Source organism: Coregonus lavaretus, assembly GCF_964263955.1.
Source record: "Coregonus lavaretus genome assembly, contig: HAP1_SCAFFOLD_784, whole genome shotgun sequence".
In the NCBI taxonomy this organism is placed as follows: domain Eukaryota; kingdom Metazoa; phylum Chordata; class Actinopteri; order Salmoniformes; family Salmonidae; genus Coregonus; species Coregonus lavaretus.
Window position 1 is genome coordinate 72,935 of NW_028161810.1, and position 18,569 is coordinate 91,503.

At 44.1% G+C, this 18,569-nt stretch overlaps 1 protein-coding gene across 1 annotated transcript in view; it reads left to right on the forward strand.

Moving 5' to 3' along the window:
• The first annotated feature begins 445 nt into the window (after positions 1–445).
• The window catches only part of LOC311120046 (FERM, ARHGEF and pleckstrin domain-containing protein 2-like), an 83,835-nt gene continuing 65,711 nt past the window's right edge, over positions 446–18,569 (forward strand). Inside the window, exons 1-2 of the mRNA XM_084194675.1 lie at positions 446–525; positions 8,692–8,941. Of these exons, the coding sequence (XP_084050801.1) occupies positions 8,741–8,941 (201 nt within the window). The 5' untranslated portion in view covers positions 446–525; positions 8,692–8,740. The remainder of the gene's footprint in view (positions 526–8,691; positions 8,942–18,569) is intronic.

The window sequence follows — 18,569 nt, forward strand, 5'->3', positions numbered from 1 at the left end:
GGTTGCCATTTGGGACACAATCGAGATATAACCAGCCACTGCCTTGATGCGTTTCAGTCAGTTGATAATGTTCAGCCATTCATTTACTCTGGACCTAACTGTTTATTCTTATTCTGTTCATACACGTTATGTTATTTATTCTAAGATGATTGAACTGACATATGACAGTATTTCATTATAACCTTCTGCAATTTAATTATTTATTAAAATAAACTACAACGTATGAAATTGATTTGATTAATAATTGCAATATTTCTTATAATAGTCTATATATCAGATTAACCAATTACAATAACTTCCTTGGTGATTTTTCATCCAATCAAGATTTATATGGTAATTGCATAAATTCCCATATTCACCAATCGTAAGGGACCTATCAGATGCAATCTGAACCAATAGGAGAGCGAATTAGTTGTGTTCTGCCCAATGACAAAGTGTCTTGTGGCTGCGAGCTTTTCCCGAAGACCGACCAAGTAGATCGTATTCATTATTGGAGTTCCAGTATTTCAAGACGAAGGACAGAAGGTACTATCTATTTTTTTAACGGATTTATTGTTGTAATTTACTGTTGTTACTTTTTTTGAAACAGTAATTTATCAAATGCACTAGAGAACGATACAAAGTAACTCAATCAGTGGGGAATGGAGGTTATTTTATGTAGGCTTCTCGTCGGTACAACGTTAACGTAGTTTTCTTTCTGCATAAGTTATAACATAAACAGTTACTAAATGCCAATGTTTTCGAGGCCCTCGATTGTTTCTTAGTTTATTTTAACTTGTGCTATCACAACAATCTCAATATGGCTACACTATAATTAAACTTTGATTGCAAAAGCAGCAGCTAACTATAAGTTCATTTGTTGAACTTTCCCATCGGATATATTCTGTAGCATACGCAGGCAAACGCTAATCATTTTCATTCATGTTTTAATACATATGTGCATTATTTTATCGACCACGATGTCCAATGAAATCGTTTTGCACTTAAAATGTCCGGTCCTACGTTGGACCAAATGAAAGTAGCATTTATCGGCGTGGGGGTCGGCCAGGGGTTCTCCTGGGTGCAACATGTAGAATTGATGAGGAATCCAATATGCTAAAAATGTAAACGCTTAGAAATATAGGCAATGCAAACACGGTTTTGAGTTAATCTGCAACGCAACGCATTGAACCACTGAAGCAAACTGACTGAAGAGTAACCATGTTGCGAGGCCGCAGGCGGAGGAGACTCTTACTCACTCACTAAGACCTGTTGCATTTCTTTTCACAGAAGCTCAGATCTTGACTTCATTCATGCACCATTGTGTTATTCATAGCCAACACGTAGTTAATCAATTGCATAAAGATGTGTTGTCAAAACAATGTTAGGCAAAGGCCAAAGTCCTACACAGACAGGGGCGAGGTAGCCTACTACATTGTGTCGACGTGTTCTGACTGAGATGTGGGTTAGAGTTTGAGACTCAAGAGTGCCAAGCCTCTCTGCAAACCAACCCTATGCCTTCCCACAAAAATACCTCAGCAGAAATAATTAAATCAGAAATAGAATGCCACTAAAATATAAAACAAAAGGAATGGGGAGAGAACTGTTTTTAAATAACTTTTTAAGTGATACTTTTCATCTAAAATATTATGTTGTCATTTTAATGGACTGAGACTGTAAACCATAATAGTTATATTTCAGTTCAAACTTTTCTCATATCAGAAATCAACTCTCAACTGCTTGAATGATAGACCGGGTTCCTTGGTAAAGGAGATATTGATTGATTAACCAAATCAATTCGGCTAGACTTATTTTACATCTTAGTCATTTAGCAGACGCTCTTATCCAGAGCGACTTACAGTTATGACTGATTCCTCACGAAACCCAGACAAAATAATACAATTATTTTGGGGATTTTCACGAAATGGAATCCATAGAATAGGCCTTTTGGAGTAAGTATTGTTGACATATTTGACATTTGTATCTAAAAGCATAATTGGAAAATAATTAATCAAAGTTGGTATATTATTACGTTTTGGCCTTACCCAGGCCTCCTTTAACGTGGAACTGACAGCATTTTAACTACTTTGCAGATATGAAACAGACAATCATATCAGTAAAAAATATTAAATTCCCAGTTTATGCTACAATACAATTTTGGGTGTGTTCGTAAATTCAATTTGGAGTGCCAGAGTGCGCTCTGGGCGTTCGTAAATTCAGAGCGTTGTCAGATTGTCCGTTCATAAGTTCAGAGCGCATTCTGGATGCTCTGGCGGAGGAGTAGGGTTGATCCAAGCGTTCTGCCCCTTACACTGGCAGTCAAGCACCCAAGCTACTTCCAGACACAAATGAGAGAACACCTCACTGACCATTTACTCGCCCTAGTAGAGCTGTTTTTATGTTATCCAGAGCGTTGGTGACTGCAACTGTGCTGCTGGCAACAATTTAATTACGTGTGCTCTGAAATCGGAGTAGATGGCCAGAGCGAATTTACGAACGCACCCTTTATAAGAGGTTTTAAAAATAGGTTCTATTTGACTCAAAATTCCATGACGTACAGTAAGACGTTGTTGGCAGAATAGATGGATGCAGTTCAATGCATGAATAATATAATTCACCAATACATTTCTTGGTAGTCCAAAAAATATTGCTATCAGGTTGTAAATCACAGCTGTCCCAGATGTCATGTCATTGGAGGAGTGGGTGAGTGACCGACTTTTCCCCTCATGTCGTGTTTGTGTGGCTACAGCTAGAGATGCAGGTGTCGTTTGGTTAGCTAGCAAAAATTGTGAATTGCTTTGCTAGCTAGCTATGCTGAACTTATGCTAACTGGATAACAGTTGTTCATCTCTTGCGTTCAGAAAGTCACTCTGGCTACTTCGATTTTCAGAGCACTCTCTTCTGAGTGTGCCAGAGCGCAGAATAACTGATGAATTTAGGAACGCTCAACACCCGCTGAATATGACCGGTGTCAGTAAAAGTTGGCAAAAAAAAAAATAAGACAATTGTTGTCAGCAGCACAGTTCGTCACGAGATAACATGAAAACAGCCTAACCACCTCTGCTAAATTGAGTAAAATGGTCAGAGTGAGGTGTTCTCTCATTTGTGTCTGGAAGTAGCTAGCAAGCTAGCCAACTTCAGCCAGTTAGTTTGGGTACTTGACTGCGTTGTGAAGATCAACCATACTCCCCTGCCAGAGCTCAGACAGTGAAACGCTCTGAATTTACTAACAGACAATCTGACAACGCTGTGAATTTACCAACGACCCAGAGCACACACTGATACACTGGAGGCAGTTTACAAACGCACCCGTTGTTGTCACTCAAATGTATTTGGCATCGATCAAATAGGTGGGCAGTCAGGCAAGTTCCCATTCAGTTGTCAGAACGTGGGTTGGGACAAGCATGCATTGGCAGGCAAGCTGAGGGTTTATCTAATGTTCCCTCGTTAGATTTTAACATCACGCTCTGGCTTGCATTAGTTGTTGATCTTGTTCATGTGCGTAACTGAGGGAGAGAGCCTAACCTTCTCATGGTTGTTTGATCAATAGGACTGTAAAGTTCCCAAATGTAAGAGTACTCTACGGTATTTACATATTTGCGGAAATCCATTCAGGTGTATTTTGTGGCTTTTGGCGAATGCGTTCTAATGATCTAAAGTCACGCTGTTGCTTTACTGCTAGGAGTGGGTGGTATACCTTATTTTACGATATACCGGTATTGATGCACATACCGGTTTGTTTTTTCCACTATCTTCTATCATGGTATTTGAATGTTTGGTTTGTTAAATGTGATATGCCGTGTGTAATGCCAATTTTTATAGTTTACTCAGCTACTTGAGTCATCTCTCTCTCTCCATGCCGCTTTCCACACAGACCCAGCCCCGCCCCCCGTCACTCAAGGAACGCATTTCTTTTTCCTCGACCGAGACACTTGCGTTCAGTCTCCATGGCCAATGATGCTGTTTTTACTTTGCTTCTTAATATAAATCCATTAGTGTTATAATTACACTATTAGTTTGTGTTTCTTATATCAGCAAACAGCTAGTTTGTATTTTCTTAGCAAGTTGGCCCTAAATCGTGTTAGCCGCACCTGCTAATCGCTAGTTAGCTGGCTAGCTAATAAATGTACTGAGTCAGAGCAAACGTAACTAGCTCTACAACCTGGTAATACCAGTGATGGTGTCAGATCCCACTCTGAAACTTTGATATGCCCGTAGAGTATATTATGTTCAACAATATAATTTTAAAATGAGCTAAATCAATTACAATTGGAATATATTCAATATTCATGTTTATATTTTTCAATATTAATACATTTACACTACCGTTCAAAAGTTTGGGCTCACTTAGAAATGTCCTTGTTTTCCATGAAAACATACATGAAATTAGTTTCAATAGGAAATATAGCAAAATGAATAGGAGATGTAGTCATTGACAAGGTTAGAAATAATGATTTTTAATTGAAATAATAACTTTCCTTCAAACTTTGCTTTTGTCAAAGAATCTTCAATTTGCAGCAATTACGGCCTTGCAGACCTTGGGCATTCAAGTTGTCAGTTTGTTGAGGTAATCTGAAGAGATTTCACCCCATGCTTCCTGAAGCACCTCCCACAAGTTGGATTGGCTTGATGGGCACTTCTTACGTACCATACGGTCAAGCTGCTCCCACAACAGCTCAATAGGGTTGAGATCCGGTGACTGTGCTGGCCTCTCCATTATAGACAGAATACCAGCTGACTGCTTCTTCCCTAAACAGTTCCTGCATAGTTTAGAGCTGTGCTTTGTGTCATTGTCCTGTTGTAGGAGGAAATTGGCTCCAATCAAGCGCCGTCCACAGGGTATGGCATGGCGTTGCAAAATGGAGTGATAGCCTTCCTTCTTCAAGATCCCTTTTAGCCTGTACAAATCTCCCACTTTACCACCACCAAAGCACCCACAGACCATCACATTGCCTCCACCATGCTTGACAGATGGCATCAAGCACTCCTCCAGCATCTTTTTATTTTGTCTGCGTCTCACAAATGTTCTTCTTTGTGATCCGAACACCTCAAACGTTGATTAGTCTGTCCGTACTACTTTTTTCAAATTTTCCTCTGTCCAGTGTCTGTGTTTTGCCCATCTTAATCTTTTATTTTTATTGGCCAGTCTGAGATATGGCTTTTTCTTTGCAACTCTGCCTAGAAGGTCAGCATCCCGGAGTCGCCTCTTCACTGTTGACGTTGAGACTGGTGTTTTGCGGGTACTATTTAATGAAGCTGCCAGTTGAAGACCTGTGAGGCGTCTGTGTCTCAAACTAGACACTCTAATGTGTTTGTCCTCTTGCTCAGTTGTGCACCGGGGCCTCCCACTCCTCTTTCTATTCTGGTTAGAGCCAGTTTGCGCTGTTCTGTGAAGGGAGTAGTACACAGCGTTGTACGAGATCTTCAGTTTCTTGGTAATTTCTCGCATGGAATAGCCTTCATTTCTCAGAACACAAATAGACTGACACGTTTCAGAAAGTTCTTTGTTTCTGGCCATTTTGAGCCTGTAATCGAACCCACAATTGCTGATGCTCCAGATACTCAACTAGTCGCAAGAAGGCCAGTTTTATTGCTTCTTTAATCAGCACAACAGTTTTCAGCTGTGCTAACATAATTGCAAAAGGGTTTTCTAATGATCAATTAGCCTTTTTTTAAATGATAAACTTGGATTAGCAAACACAACGTGCCATTGGAACACAGGACTGATGGTTGCTGATAATGGGCCTCTGTACGCCTATGTAGATATTCCATAAAAAATCAGCGGTTTCCAGCTACAATAGCCATTTACAATATTAAAAATGTCTACACTAGTCGCTCTGGATAAGAGCGTCTGCTAAATTACTTAAATGTAAATGTAAATTTCTAATCAATTTGATGTTATTTTAATGGACTATGGGTCCAATTAGTCATGTCTCAAGTTCAATTTTCTCAATTCCTTTCGGATATTATTGTGAGCAATCTACTGAGTAAAGCCAATGCATTTTCTACAGAAGTTTGAGAAGGAATTGGTTTGTTCCATTCTAGAGGGCAAATCGTAAATCAGGGCAGGCCATGATAAGATTGTAAGTTATCCTAACCATGCCTCATTGGTACCTCCAACGCACTTGTCACTGTGTGATGAATGTTTGTGAAGGTGAAAGTAGTAATTTCCCCTTTGTTTTTCCGACATCAAGAGGCTGTGTTTAGCCAATTCATTAGACTGAGTGAAAAACAAATATTGCTATCTCAATTCCAGATATGACCTTTGATTTTGTGTGGGGTTTTTGTATGAGTCATCCAGAAATACCTCAACCTTCGGAAAACGGAAAACTAGCCGTTATTGGCAAGTGGTTTGGAACTCTCTTTCTTATTGGTCTTCTAACTAATTTACTGCCTGGTGACTTCACCAGGCAGGCCAAAACTCCATCCCACCAAAACAGGCTGAAATTTCAGGCGATCTTTTCAAACAGTTCTTACACTAAAAGGACATTATCATCAATTTCACAGTATTATTCCAACCTCATAGTGTGGAAATATAAATAAAACACAGGAAAATCATGTTTTTGACTGCACTGGGCCTTTAAACATATTTAACACAGAACCCTGATACCTCAACCTTTTTCTTTGTATCTGATAGGTATTACTGGCGACAAAGCATGTACTTTTATTTCCTGCAATCAACCTAGTCGTGATTGCGGTAATGTATTTAAAAGTCCTGCCAACCACGCAGTATAAACGACACCTTACACCTTAACCTCTTTGGCACACATTAACAAAATCATTAACATCCTATTGTTGTCTGACATCAAACTTGTCCTTGTCTTTATGAAAAGGTATACACACATAAATGGCAGTCTGCATGACATCGCAGCAGCCTGATCCAAATAGTAATGTTACATGCTCTATTTTCTGCACCAAAAAACCAATCTGTTTTAAAAATGTATTTAAGAAAGCTATGTCAGTCTAGCAAGCCAGGAAACTAAAAGAAACTTTCTCTAAACAACGTGTTTGTTTGCGTTAGCTATGTTAGCTTGTTAGCTAACGTAGCTATCTAACGTTAGCTGGCCAGCCAGCTCGTATAATACCAGAACATATCTGACAACGTTTTGAGCTTAACTTTTTATTCACCATAAAAGGACAAGTAAGACATTACAAGGTAATTCTAAAAAAAATTAAAATATTTACAATTATGGCGAGCTGCTAATTTACTGTATGAAAGCAGTGGATTTCTGTCAGATTTAGAGCTTGCTCTCACAACAATCGCAACAAGAGGGTCAACGTTGAATGTCTCTTGCTCAGTTGTGGCAAGCAATGGCGATATAAGAGGCGAATGCCGACAAGATGTGGTACAAATGTAGCTGTTTTGAAAGGGGATCATATAAACATTAGGCTTGGGCCGTATCCAGTTTGTCAAACCGACCTTGTGCTATGCCGGGATATTCGGTAATGCCGGCACTGAACACAAGGGCCGCTATTTTCAAACCCCACTGAAGCTGTCGGCATGCTTCAGTTCGGCTGGAGCCTGGCCCAACTCCGCTAGCTGAACCGGACGTGTGTTCTCGCATACTCCCTTTAAATGACCTTCGCTTGAAAAACTAGAAAAAAGCTGAAATGGTACCGTTTGTCAATTTTGAGATGCTGTAGTCAGAGTTAATCTAAGATAACTCAAGAAATCTGTCATTCATTTTGACGTTTTTGCCGGAGAGATCTTAGTCGCGCAATTTTACGTCTAACTATGTCGTCATAATATCTGCACAAACTCTACCGAACTGTTTCGGCTGGGAAGCATGCGGACCCCTTTAGCCTCTGCAATCCGAAGGTTAGCAATGCTAACAAGTACATGCATAATGATAACGAGCACGGTGTGAACATTTTACAGTCTCCGACCTAAACTATTTGCAAAAATGCTACACAGTTTGCTGCACGCACAAAACTAATATTAGACAGCAAGGCTCTTGATCCATGAGTGGATTCTCTGCTGTTAGGCTACCAAGTGAAGCTTGATTTTTGGAAGAAGCTAACATTTTAGACGGTTAACTTAATAGTTCTAAGATATCTAGCTGGCAAACATTTAGTTGTGAATGCCATACTGTAACTAGATCACCTGGTGCATGCTGCACAACAGTGGGTGACTCACAAGGCTCCGGTCTCTCCTCATTGTGTGATTGTAAACAAACACCACGTGACTGGGGAGTACCGGTAAGCTTTATAATGAACAATTGCGTTCTGCATTTCACCTGCCACAATCTTTATCTCCTAATGTATTGCACAAGTTAACTGCAGGTATTTACTTAAAGTAACTACAAATATTCAATGTATAAAAATAAAAAAGAAGGAAAAAAATAATAAAATAGTTTCGATGGTGTTGAAAAACCATCCTGTGGCAATTTCCAAAAACCCCGATATATGTACACCGCCCAAGCCTAATAAACATTGGCCAATTATTTTTTCTGGCAATTCTTTCGCTCTTAAGTGGTAAACAGTTTGACATGTTGATTTGACCACTGCGACAAACATACAAAATACTTGTATCCTTTGTTGTCAAGCAGAGATGCCACCTGCCTGAGATCTGATTTATCCTGAGGCCAGAAGATCCTTGATTCTAGAAGCCTATTTACATTAGTTGCCTCCTTTTGCAGCACAACAGATTTGTTTTAACTTTTCTATTTACATTGTCCTTGCTTTAACCGTTCTGAACGTCTGTCTCTACAGGAGTGAGTGACCCAGTGGGCTGGTTGGCGTGAGGGGGAGAGCATCAGCCATGGGTGAAATTGAGGGCTCCTACAGGGCCATACAGACCCCTGGCACCCGGCTGGGGGCCCAGTTCAACGCTGGGATCAGTACCTTGGAGCCGGGCCAGAGCCTCAGTGATGCCTTGGGAACAGGGGGTAAGGGCCAAGGCAGGGGACTACAGCTCAGGGTCCAGGGCCTGGACGACTCCCAGGAGTTCTACAACTTGGAGGTGAGTTGACCGTAGACCTAATTCACGCTGCGGTCATGATGGTTCTTGAATACTCTTAATTGATCTTCAGAGGGGAAGTTGGATACCATTTGTAGAACAGATCCATGCAGCTTCATTATATGGTCATAATTAAATAAATAAAACGTGTAGTTTGTTACATATATGGGGAGATCAAAATGCAATGCATGTCTTTCTGTTGGTCAGAAAAATCACATTGCAACAGTGAGACCAGGGGTGCATCTTTCCTCTTTGTCAAGTTTGAGAAAGCATTCTGTAGCAGAGGCACAACCGCAGACTGGTCTCTGTCCCCAGGTCTCTGTCCCCAGTTCCCTGGGCCACCCTGTGCGTGTGGCTCTGGTGGTGACAGCTGCCACATGGCTTTGGTCCACAAATCCCTTCCTCCTTTAAGACCGCTTACTGCTGGGACGCCCTGGTGTTACTGTATTCTGATTAACACTATAGAGCTGAGCTGGGACGCCCTGGTGTTACTGTATTCTGATTAACACTATAGAGCTGAGCTGGGACGCCCTGGTGTTACTGTATTCTGATTAACACTATAGAGCTGAGCTGGGACGCCCTGGTGTTACTGTATTCTGATTAACACTATAGAGCTGAGCTGGGACGCCCTGGTGTTACTGTATTCTGATTAACACTATAGAGCTGAGCTGGGACGCCCTGGTGTTACTGTATTCTGATTAACACTATAGAGCTGAGCTGGGACGCCCTGGTGTTACTGTATTCTGATTAACACTATAGAGCTGAGCTGGGACGCCCTGGTGTTACTGTATTCTGATTAACACTATAGAGCTGAGCTGGGACGCCCTGGTGTTACTGTATTCTGATTAACACTATAGAGCTGAGCTGGGACGCCCTGGTGTTACTGTATTCTGATTAACACTATAGAGCTGAGCTGGGACGCCCTGGTGTTACTGTATTCTGATTAACACTATAGAGCTGAGCTGGGACGCCCTGGTGTTACTGTATTCTGATTAACACTATAGAGCTGAGCTGGGACGCCCTGGTGTTACTGTATTCTGATTAACACTATAGAGCTGAGCTGGGACGCCCTGGTGTTACTGTATTCTGATTAACACTATAGAGCTGAGCTGGGACGCCCTGGTGTTACTGTATTCTGATTAACACTATAGAGCTGAGCTGGGACGCCCTGGTGTTACTGTTAATGTAACTGTTACTGTTACTCACCAGTGCACGGTTGTCCCTACTGTGGCTGTGAACTGTGCCTGGCTGCCCAGTGGTGTGGTGTGGTGTGGTTTGGCCGTCTGGTGTAGCCCGGTCAGTGAGGCGTGGCCGTGTGGTGTAGCCCGGTCAGTGAGGCGTGGCCGTCTGGTGTAGCCCGGTCAGTGAGGCGTGGTGTAGCCCGGTCAGTGAGGTGTGGTGTAGCCCGGTCAGTGAGGTGTGGCCGTCTGGTGTAGCCCGGTCAGTGAGGCGTGGCCGTGTGGTGTAGCCCGGTCAGTGAGGCGTGGCCGTGTGGTGTAGCCCGGTCAGTGAGGCGTGGTGTAGCCCGGTCAGTGAGGTGTGGCCGTGTGGTGTAGCCCGGTCAGTGAGGCGTGGCCGTGTGGTGTAGCCCGGTCAGTGAGGCGTGGCCGTGTGGTGTAGCCCGGTCAGTGAGGCGTGGTGTAGCCCGGTCAGTGAGGTGTGGTGTAGCCCGGTCAGTGAGGTGTGGTGTAGCCCGGTCAGTGAGGTGTGGTGTAGCCCGGTCAGTGAGGTGTGGCCGTCTGGTGTAGCCCGGTCAGTGAGGTGTGGTGTAGCCCGGTCAGTGAGGCGTGGCCGTGTGGTGTAGCCCGGTCAGTGAGGTGTGGTGTAGCCCGGTCAGTGAGGTGTGGTGTAGCCCGGTATATTGTGGGCGTCTGATGGAGTAGTGTCTATTTTATCCTTTGGTTGTGATGGAGGTTGTTGAACCATAGAAATCCCACTCTAATTCTATGGGGAAAAACTGCTGATCGACTACTGCCTAGAGAGAGAGACTTAAACGCTCGAACATCTGCCTATCTGGCATGGTGGGGTTAGCACAGTAACATTATATGGTCTGGCTCTTGGTTCCTCTCTCTGTTACAGAACAACACTATGCTGATCAAAAACAATGTGGCCTTCTTCATGACGCCAATATGATGGCCAGATTTCCTTACCTGTTCCTTTCCACCTGAGCAAGACATCTCTCCTTCCTGTACTTTGATGTTTGTGCTGTCTGGTTTTGGGGCTGACTCCTCCTCCTTCTCTCTGGCCCGTAGTCAGGTCACAGAACACTGGGGCTGACTCCTCCTCTCTGGCCCGTAGTCAGGTCACAGAACACTGGGGCTGACTCCTCCTCCTTCTCTCTGGCCCGTAGTCAGGTCACAGAACACTGGGGCTGACTCCTCCTCTCTGGCCCGTAGTCAGGTCACAGAACACTGGGGCTGACTCCTCCTCTCTGGCCCGTAGTCAGGTCACAGAACACTGGGGCTGACTCCTCCTCCTCCTCTCTGGCCCGTAGTCAGGTCACAGCACACTGGGGCTGACTCCTCCTCCTCCTCTCTGGCCCGTAGTCAGGTCACAGAACACCTCCTCCTCCTCTCTGGCCCGTAGTCAGGTCACAGAACACCTCCTCCTCCTCTCTGGCCCGTAGTCAGGTCACAGCACACCTCCTCCTCCTCTCTGGCCCGTAGTCAGGTCACAGCACTCCTCCTCTCTGGCCCGTAGTCAGGTCACAGAACACTGGGGCTGACTCCTCCTCCTTCTCTCTGGCCCGTAGTCAGGTCACAGAACACTGGGGCTGACTCCTCCTCTCTGGCCCGTAGTCAGGTCACAGCACACTGGGGCTGACCGGCTGACTCCTCCTCTCTGGCCCGTAGTCAGGTCACAGAACACTGGGGCTGACCGGCTGACTCCTCCTCTCTGGCCCGTAGTCAGGTCACAGAACACTGGGGCTGACCGGCTGACTCCTCCTCTCTGGCCCGTAGTCAGGTCACAGAACACTGTCATGTTTAGCAGACAAAGACACCAATTAGGCCTCTCCCACATACTGGCAGGAAACTGTAAATCACCATGCAGTTGGAAGAGAGGGGTGCATGTGTTTGGCACTGTTTTCTTTACACAGCAGGGATTTACAGTTCACACACAAAAGACTATGGCTACGAGGCGACGCCATAGCTGTATTTTTGAGTAGTTTGGCTCTTTTATACTAAATAGGTTTGTTTTTGTCATTCCAGTTGTCACTTTAGTTCCCTGTGGTTTTTCTAGCCTGTAACCCTAGAGGTGCTGGTGGTAGGCCAGCATTTTGTAGCATGTTGTGGTGGGTGGGTGGCTGGTAAGGGGCATACTGGCTTTGACCCTGTCATAGTCAAGGCCACCACTGAAATCTAATGCACGGTGTTTACACTCTAGTGTCTCCTACTCAAGCTACAAGTTAAAATTAACTCCGGTTAAGGGAGCTTTGCCCTCCTAATTATACCAGGACATAATAGAAGTAATAATAAATTGGATCCTGATGAAGGACTGGCTCTTGGCTTAGGCTAGGCTTAGATAATGATTTGCTGCTTTCTTGCTTAAGGTTTTAGATCCCCACTTCTCTTGTGGTGTGTGTGGCTTGCTGTCTGTCTCTCCTCTGCCTGCCTGTCTCCCTGGGTGGCTGATTGGCTGGCTCTGGCTGGCTTGGTGGTTGGGCTGGCGGGGTTGGTTGGTTGCTTGGCTGACTGACTGACTCGCTGGCTGTCTCTCTGGCAGGACTGGCTGGCTGGCTGGCTGGCTTGGCGTGTGCAGGACCTCATTCACTAGGCTAATAGGAAGTGATGAGGAAGTCACTACATCACGCCACGTTTCCTGCTCTCTCTGTGGGGAGAAAATCCATCCAAGTAGAGTTTCCAATATGAATAAACGCTGAAGGACTCGGACTCGGTTACCACTAGGGCTGTTGCGGTGACCGCGTTACCGGCACACCGGCGGTCACGAGTCGTGAAGGCAGTCAAATTCCACGTGACCGTTTAGTCACTGTAACTAGGCTTCTCCAAACTCTGATGCTGCTGATGGTCATTAGTAGCCTGCCAAACTTGCTATCTGCCTGGTACAACCACGGTGTCTGACATTGCAAATCTAATCGAACGCTTCCCGAGAAGCTTGTGTTGCGCAACATTTCTATAGGCTATGCAATTGCGAGAGAACAGAGTTTTGATGGCCTCAGTTAAAGAGGATCCCATCAGCTTTCTATAGGCTAGGCCTACTATATTTATTTCTCAACTTTCCTAATGTTCCTCTTTACAACAGGAGGATAGCCTACCTGGCTGGCATGAAAATGAACCACGGGAAAAGCGTCCTCCATTCGCTATTTTTAAGTGCATAGATGACATGTATTTTTTTTCCCCCTACCCCTGTTTCGAGACTGGTGCGTGATAATGGTCCATTCTAAATCAAAACAAATTTCACACATTATTTACACTGCTGAGACAACATAACAACCCTGACATAACACTGCTGAGACAACATAACAACCCTGACATAACACTGCCGCGACCGGGAGACCAATGGGGCGTCGCACAATTGGCCCAGCGTCGTCCAGGGTAGGGGAGGGAATGGCCGGCAGGGATGTAGCTCAGTTGATAGAGCATGGCGTTTGCAACGCCAGGGTTGTGGGTTCGATTCCCACAGGGGGCCAGTATGAAAAATAATGTATGCACTCACTAACTGTAAGTCGCTCTGGATAAGAGCGTCTGCTAAATGACTAAAATGTAAATAACAACCCTGACATAACACTGCTGAGACAACATAACAACCCTGACATAACACTGCTGAGACAATATAAACGTGTGGTTCATTCTTCTAAACGTGTGGTTCTCCCTTCTAAACGTGTAGTTTAGAAGATAGCTGGCTAATGTGTTTGTAGTAATACATTATTCAATGTTTCTGTAAGTATATGGAGTAATGATTTATCAGGAAGTAGGTATATACCTTGTATTTACTAGTTGACTGATAATTCATCTAAATTATTTGTGCTTTTTGCCGACAAATTACCCAAGAGACAGGATGAGATGACGAAAACTACTCCAATCCTCCTTATATCTACTATGGCTTGTAATTTAATCTTGGTCCAAATTTCCTATGTGGACTCACTGTGCAAAAATAGATACAAAATTGCAGTGTTTGATGTTTCAAAATTGCTGTGGCCTTCAACAAACTGTCATCCTCTACAAATCCAACCAGGGCTCTGATGCTTTGATGTTCTGAGGACTGACTCTGGTCTGGTCCACAGCTGCAGGTAGCTGGCTGGTCAATGTCAGCCCAGTCACACATTTAGCCTGTATGGTTCTTGTCCAGAGCTCCAGGCCCCTCCTACGCTCAGGGCAACAGGAGAAAGCCCATCCCTTGTGGTGGCTGGCCAGGGAGGCTGGCCAGGGAGGCTGGCCAGGGAGGCTGGGCAGGGAGGCTGGGCAGGGAACACAGCTTTCTTTTATCCAGTCAGCCCCAGCCTGCCCCTCTCTTTGCTGGCCTTCTCCACTTCTCTGCTCTCTACTCTAACTCACCATGCAAGCAGGGGGTGAAGGGGTAGACTGTGGAACCTAGCGGTGTGAGAGAATGCGGGACGGGAGGGGGGAAAGGAGGGGGATGGGAGGGACAGAGAGGTGGGGCAGACGGGGATAGCTCGGCATTAGCAACATTTTTATTTTTATTTAACCTTTTTTTATTTAACTAGGCAAGTCAGTTAAGAACAAATTCTTATTTACAATGACGGCCTACCCTGGCCAAACCCTCCCCTAACCCGGACGACGCTGGGCCGATTGTGCGCCGCCCTATGGGACTCCCGATCACGGCCGGGACACGGGCAGCCTGTGGCGTTTTTAAAAGAGCAGTTGTCTGATGTTGAGTTTGGGGCCCTAGAGGAAGGAGGGGGAGGGAGGATAGGGGGGGAGGGGATTCACTCAGGAGTGAAGCTGCTCAGAGAAGCCCCACAGGAATTGTTGCCAAGGAATTTCAACAACTGATCATTTAAACTTTTAACCCCTTCAGTGACTAGTCTCAGCCAGGAGAGGAGAGGCTGGTCCACAGTGTTGATTTTCATGAGTTTCTTGTTTTGTGAAACCAGAAGTTTATTTAAGAAAGAAAATGAGCTCATAGTATATAAAACATATTGTGAGTCACATGAACATTCTGCTTGAGTTGTTTAATCAACTTTCAGTTCACCCCATGTTTTGCTTAATCATGAAGTGCTGAAGGTTGGCTCAAGCGAAACTCTGAATTCTGTGGAACCTTCCCCTGGCATTACAAGCCTCCAGGGATATCACAATGTTAGGATTATAAGGGATACTTCGGTGATTTGGGGTAATTTCCTAATTGCCTAGAGTCAGATGAACTCATGGATACCACCTCCCCCTCTTTTTTATTCTAAGTATATATGACATTATATTTTTGATTTATAACATCAGTTGTTTGAAAATTATTTAGGAAATGTAACTATTTTCTCAGAACAATGCATTTCATTCATCCGCTGTGACAGTGGGCGCAAGGATAGGCTGTGCGCGAGTGTCAACACAGCTGGCTAGTTGGGACAGCGGCATTTTGGAACGTGTTTGCTAGATATCAAGTAAGATAAGTGTGGGAAGAGGACATCAACAGACTGCCATTGCTCGTCCAAAGCAAGATTTTTACCTCGCAGCCATGACTGTGAAGATTGACACTGCTGGAAGTATTTTCAAGCTTTTAGCAAACTTACGTTAGCAAGTGTCTAGCTAGTCCACGTAGCTACAGTGGGGGGGAAAAAAGTATTTAGTCAGCCACCAATTGTGCAAGTTCTCCCACTTAAAAAGATGAGAGAGGCCTGTAATTTTCATCATAGGTACACGTCAACTATGACAGACAAAATGAGATTTTTTTTCCCAGAAAATCACATTGTAGGATTTTTAATTAATTGATTTGCAAATTATGGTGGAAAATAAGTATTTGGTCAATAACAAAAGTTTCTCAATACTTTGTTATATTCCCTTTGTTGGCAATGACACAGGTCAAACGTTTTCTGTAAGTCTTCACAAGGTTTTCACACACTGTTGCTGGTATTTTGGCCCATTCCTCCATGCAGATCTCCTCTAGAGCAGTGATGTTTTGGGGCTGTCGCTGGGCAACACGGACTTTCAACTCCCTCCAAAGATTTTCTATGGGGTTGAGATCTGGAGACTGGCTAGGCCACTCCAGGACCTTGAAATGCTTCTTACGAAGCCACTCCTTCGTTGCCCAGGCGGTGTGTTTGGGATCATTGTCATGCTGAAAGACCCAGCCACATTTCATCTTCAATGCCCTTGCTGATGGAAGGAGGTTTTCACTCAAAATCTCACGATACATGGCCCCATTCATTCTTTCCTTTACACGGATCAGTCGTCCTGGTCCCTTTGCAGAAAAACAGCCCCAAAGCATGATGTTTCCACCCCCATGCTTCACAGTAGGTATGGTGTTCTTTGGATGCAACTCGGCATTCTTTGTCCTCCAAACATGACAAGTTGAGTTTTTACCAAAAAGTTATATTTTGGTTTCATCTGACCATATGACATTCTCCCAATCCTCTTCTGGATCATCCAAATGCACTCTAGCAAACTTCAGACGGGCCTGGACATGTACTGGCTTAAGCAGGGGGACACGTCTGGCACTGCAGGATTTGAGTCCCTGGCGGCGTAGTGTGTTACTGATGGTAGGCTTTGTTACTTTGGTCCCAGCTCTCTGCAGGTCATTCACTAGGTCCCCCCATGTGGTTCTGGGATTTTTGCTCACCGTTCTTGTGATCATTTTGGCCCCACAGGGTGAGATCTTGCGTGGAGCCCCAGATCGAGGGAGATTATCAGTGGTCTTGTATGTCTTCCATTTCCTAATAATTGCTCCCACAGTTGATTTCTTCAAACCAAGCTGCTTACCTATTGCAGATTCAGTCTTCCCAGCCTGGTGCAGGTCTACAATTTTGTTTCTGGTGTCCTTTGACAGCTCTTTGGTCTTGGCCATAGTGGAGTTTGGAGTGTGACTGTTTGAGGTTGTGGACAGGTGTCTTTTATACTGATAACAAGTTCAAACAGGTGCCATTAATACAGGTAACGAGTGGAGGACAGAGGAGCCTCTTAAAGAAGAAGTTACAGGTCTGTGAGAGCCAGAAATCTTGCTTGTTTGTAGGTGACCAAATACTTATTTTCCACCATAATTTGCAAATAAATTCATAAAAAATCCTACAATGTGATTTTCTGGATTTTTTTCTCTCATTTTGTCTGTCATAGTTGACGTGTACCTATGATGAAAATTACAGGCCTCTCATCTTTTTAAGTGGGAGAACTTGCACAATTGGTGGCTGACTAAATACTTTTTTCCCCCAGTGTGATGAGACTTACATCGACGGACTACAATTACTTGTCCTAATATCGAATATGGTTTGTGGGTGTGCTGTAAAAACTAGAAATAAGAAACCATGGAAGTGGTCGGCTATAATCTTTCACAAACGTCTATTGACTAATCTAATTTAAAAGTATGGCTAGTTTCCCTGAATATAGATAACACTCCTCAGTAACATTAGCTAGTTTGCACCGATTTAAAAAAAAAAAAATATATATATATATAAAAAAAAATTAAACCGGGGAACTATTAAGAGAGGATGGAAGTGACGAGACGTTTCCTGAGGCATACAGCGGTCCCATCAGTGGCATTCCACGCACACCAGAACAAAATGGAGTGGGGTAAGTGTTTACGATTATCTAACATTTGATTTGAATAGTAGCTAGCTGTTCTCATGAAATGTGATAGGCTTGTCAATTTTCTCCTGGATAGGCTGTCCATGTCATCCGCTGCATCTGTGTGAATGCCCTCCTCTCAAAGCCAAAGAATAGCTGAGTACAACAAAACGACTAAGAATGCTCAGAACTGAGCGTTACTTATTATTCAAAATGGAGTGGGGTCATTATTTTCCGCTGTATTCAATTTGATTCAAGTGCTTTCCAACTACAATTTCCACATGCTTGAGAAACGAATAAATTGACTTTAAACACAGTGTACAAAACATTATGAACACCTGCTCTTTCCATGTCATAGACTGACCAGGTGAAAGCTATGATCCCTTACTGATGTCACCTGTTAAATCCACTTCAATCAGTGTAGATGAAGGGGAGGAGACGGGTTGAAGAAGGGTTTGTATGTCTTTAGACAATTGAGACATGGATTGTGTATGTGTGCCATTCAAAGGGTGAATGGGCAAGACAAAAGATTGAAGTGCCTTTAAACGGGGTATGGTAGTAGGTGCCAGGTTTGTGTCAAGAACTGCAAAACTGCTGTGTTTTTCACGCTCAACAGTTTCCCTTGTGTATCAAGAATGGTCCACCACCCAAAGGACATCCAGCCAACTTGACACAACTGGAGGACGCATTGGAGTAAACATGGGCCAGCATCCCTGTGGAACGCTTTCGACACCTTGTAGAGTCCATGCCCCGACGAATTGAGGCTGTTCTTAGGGGAATAGGGGACATGCTTGCTGTGGACGTCAGGTTGATATAGGAGACGTGCCTGCTGTGGACAGTGAATGGACTCCCCAATGGTGGAACAAGCTCCCTCACGACGCCAGGACAGCGGAGTCACTCACCACCTTCCGGAGACACTTGAAACCCCACCTCTTTAAGGAATACCT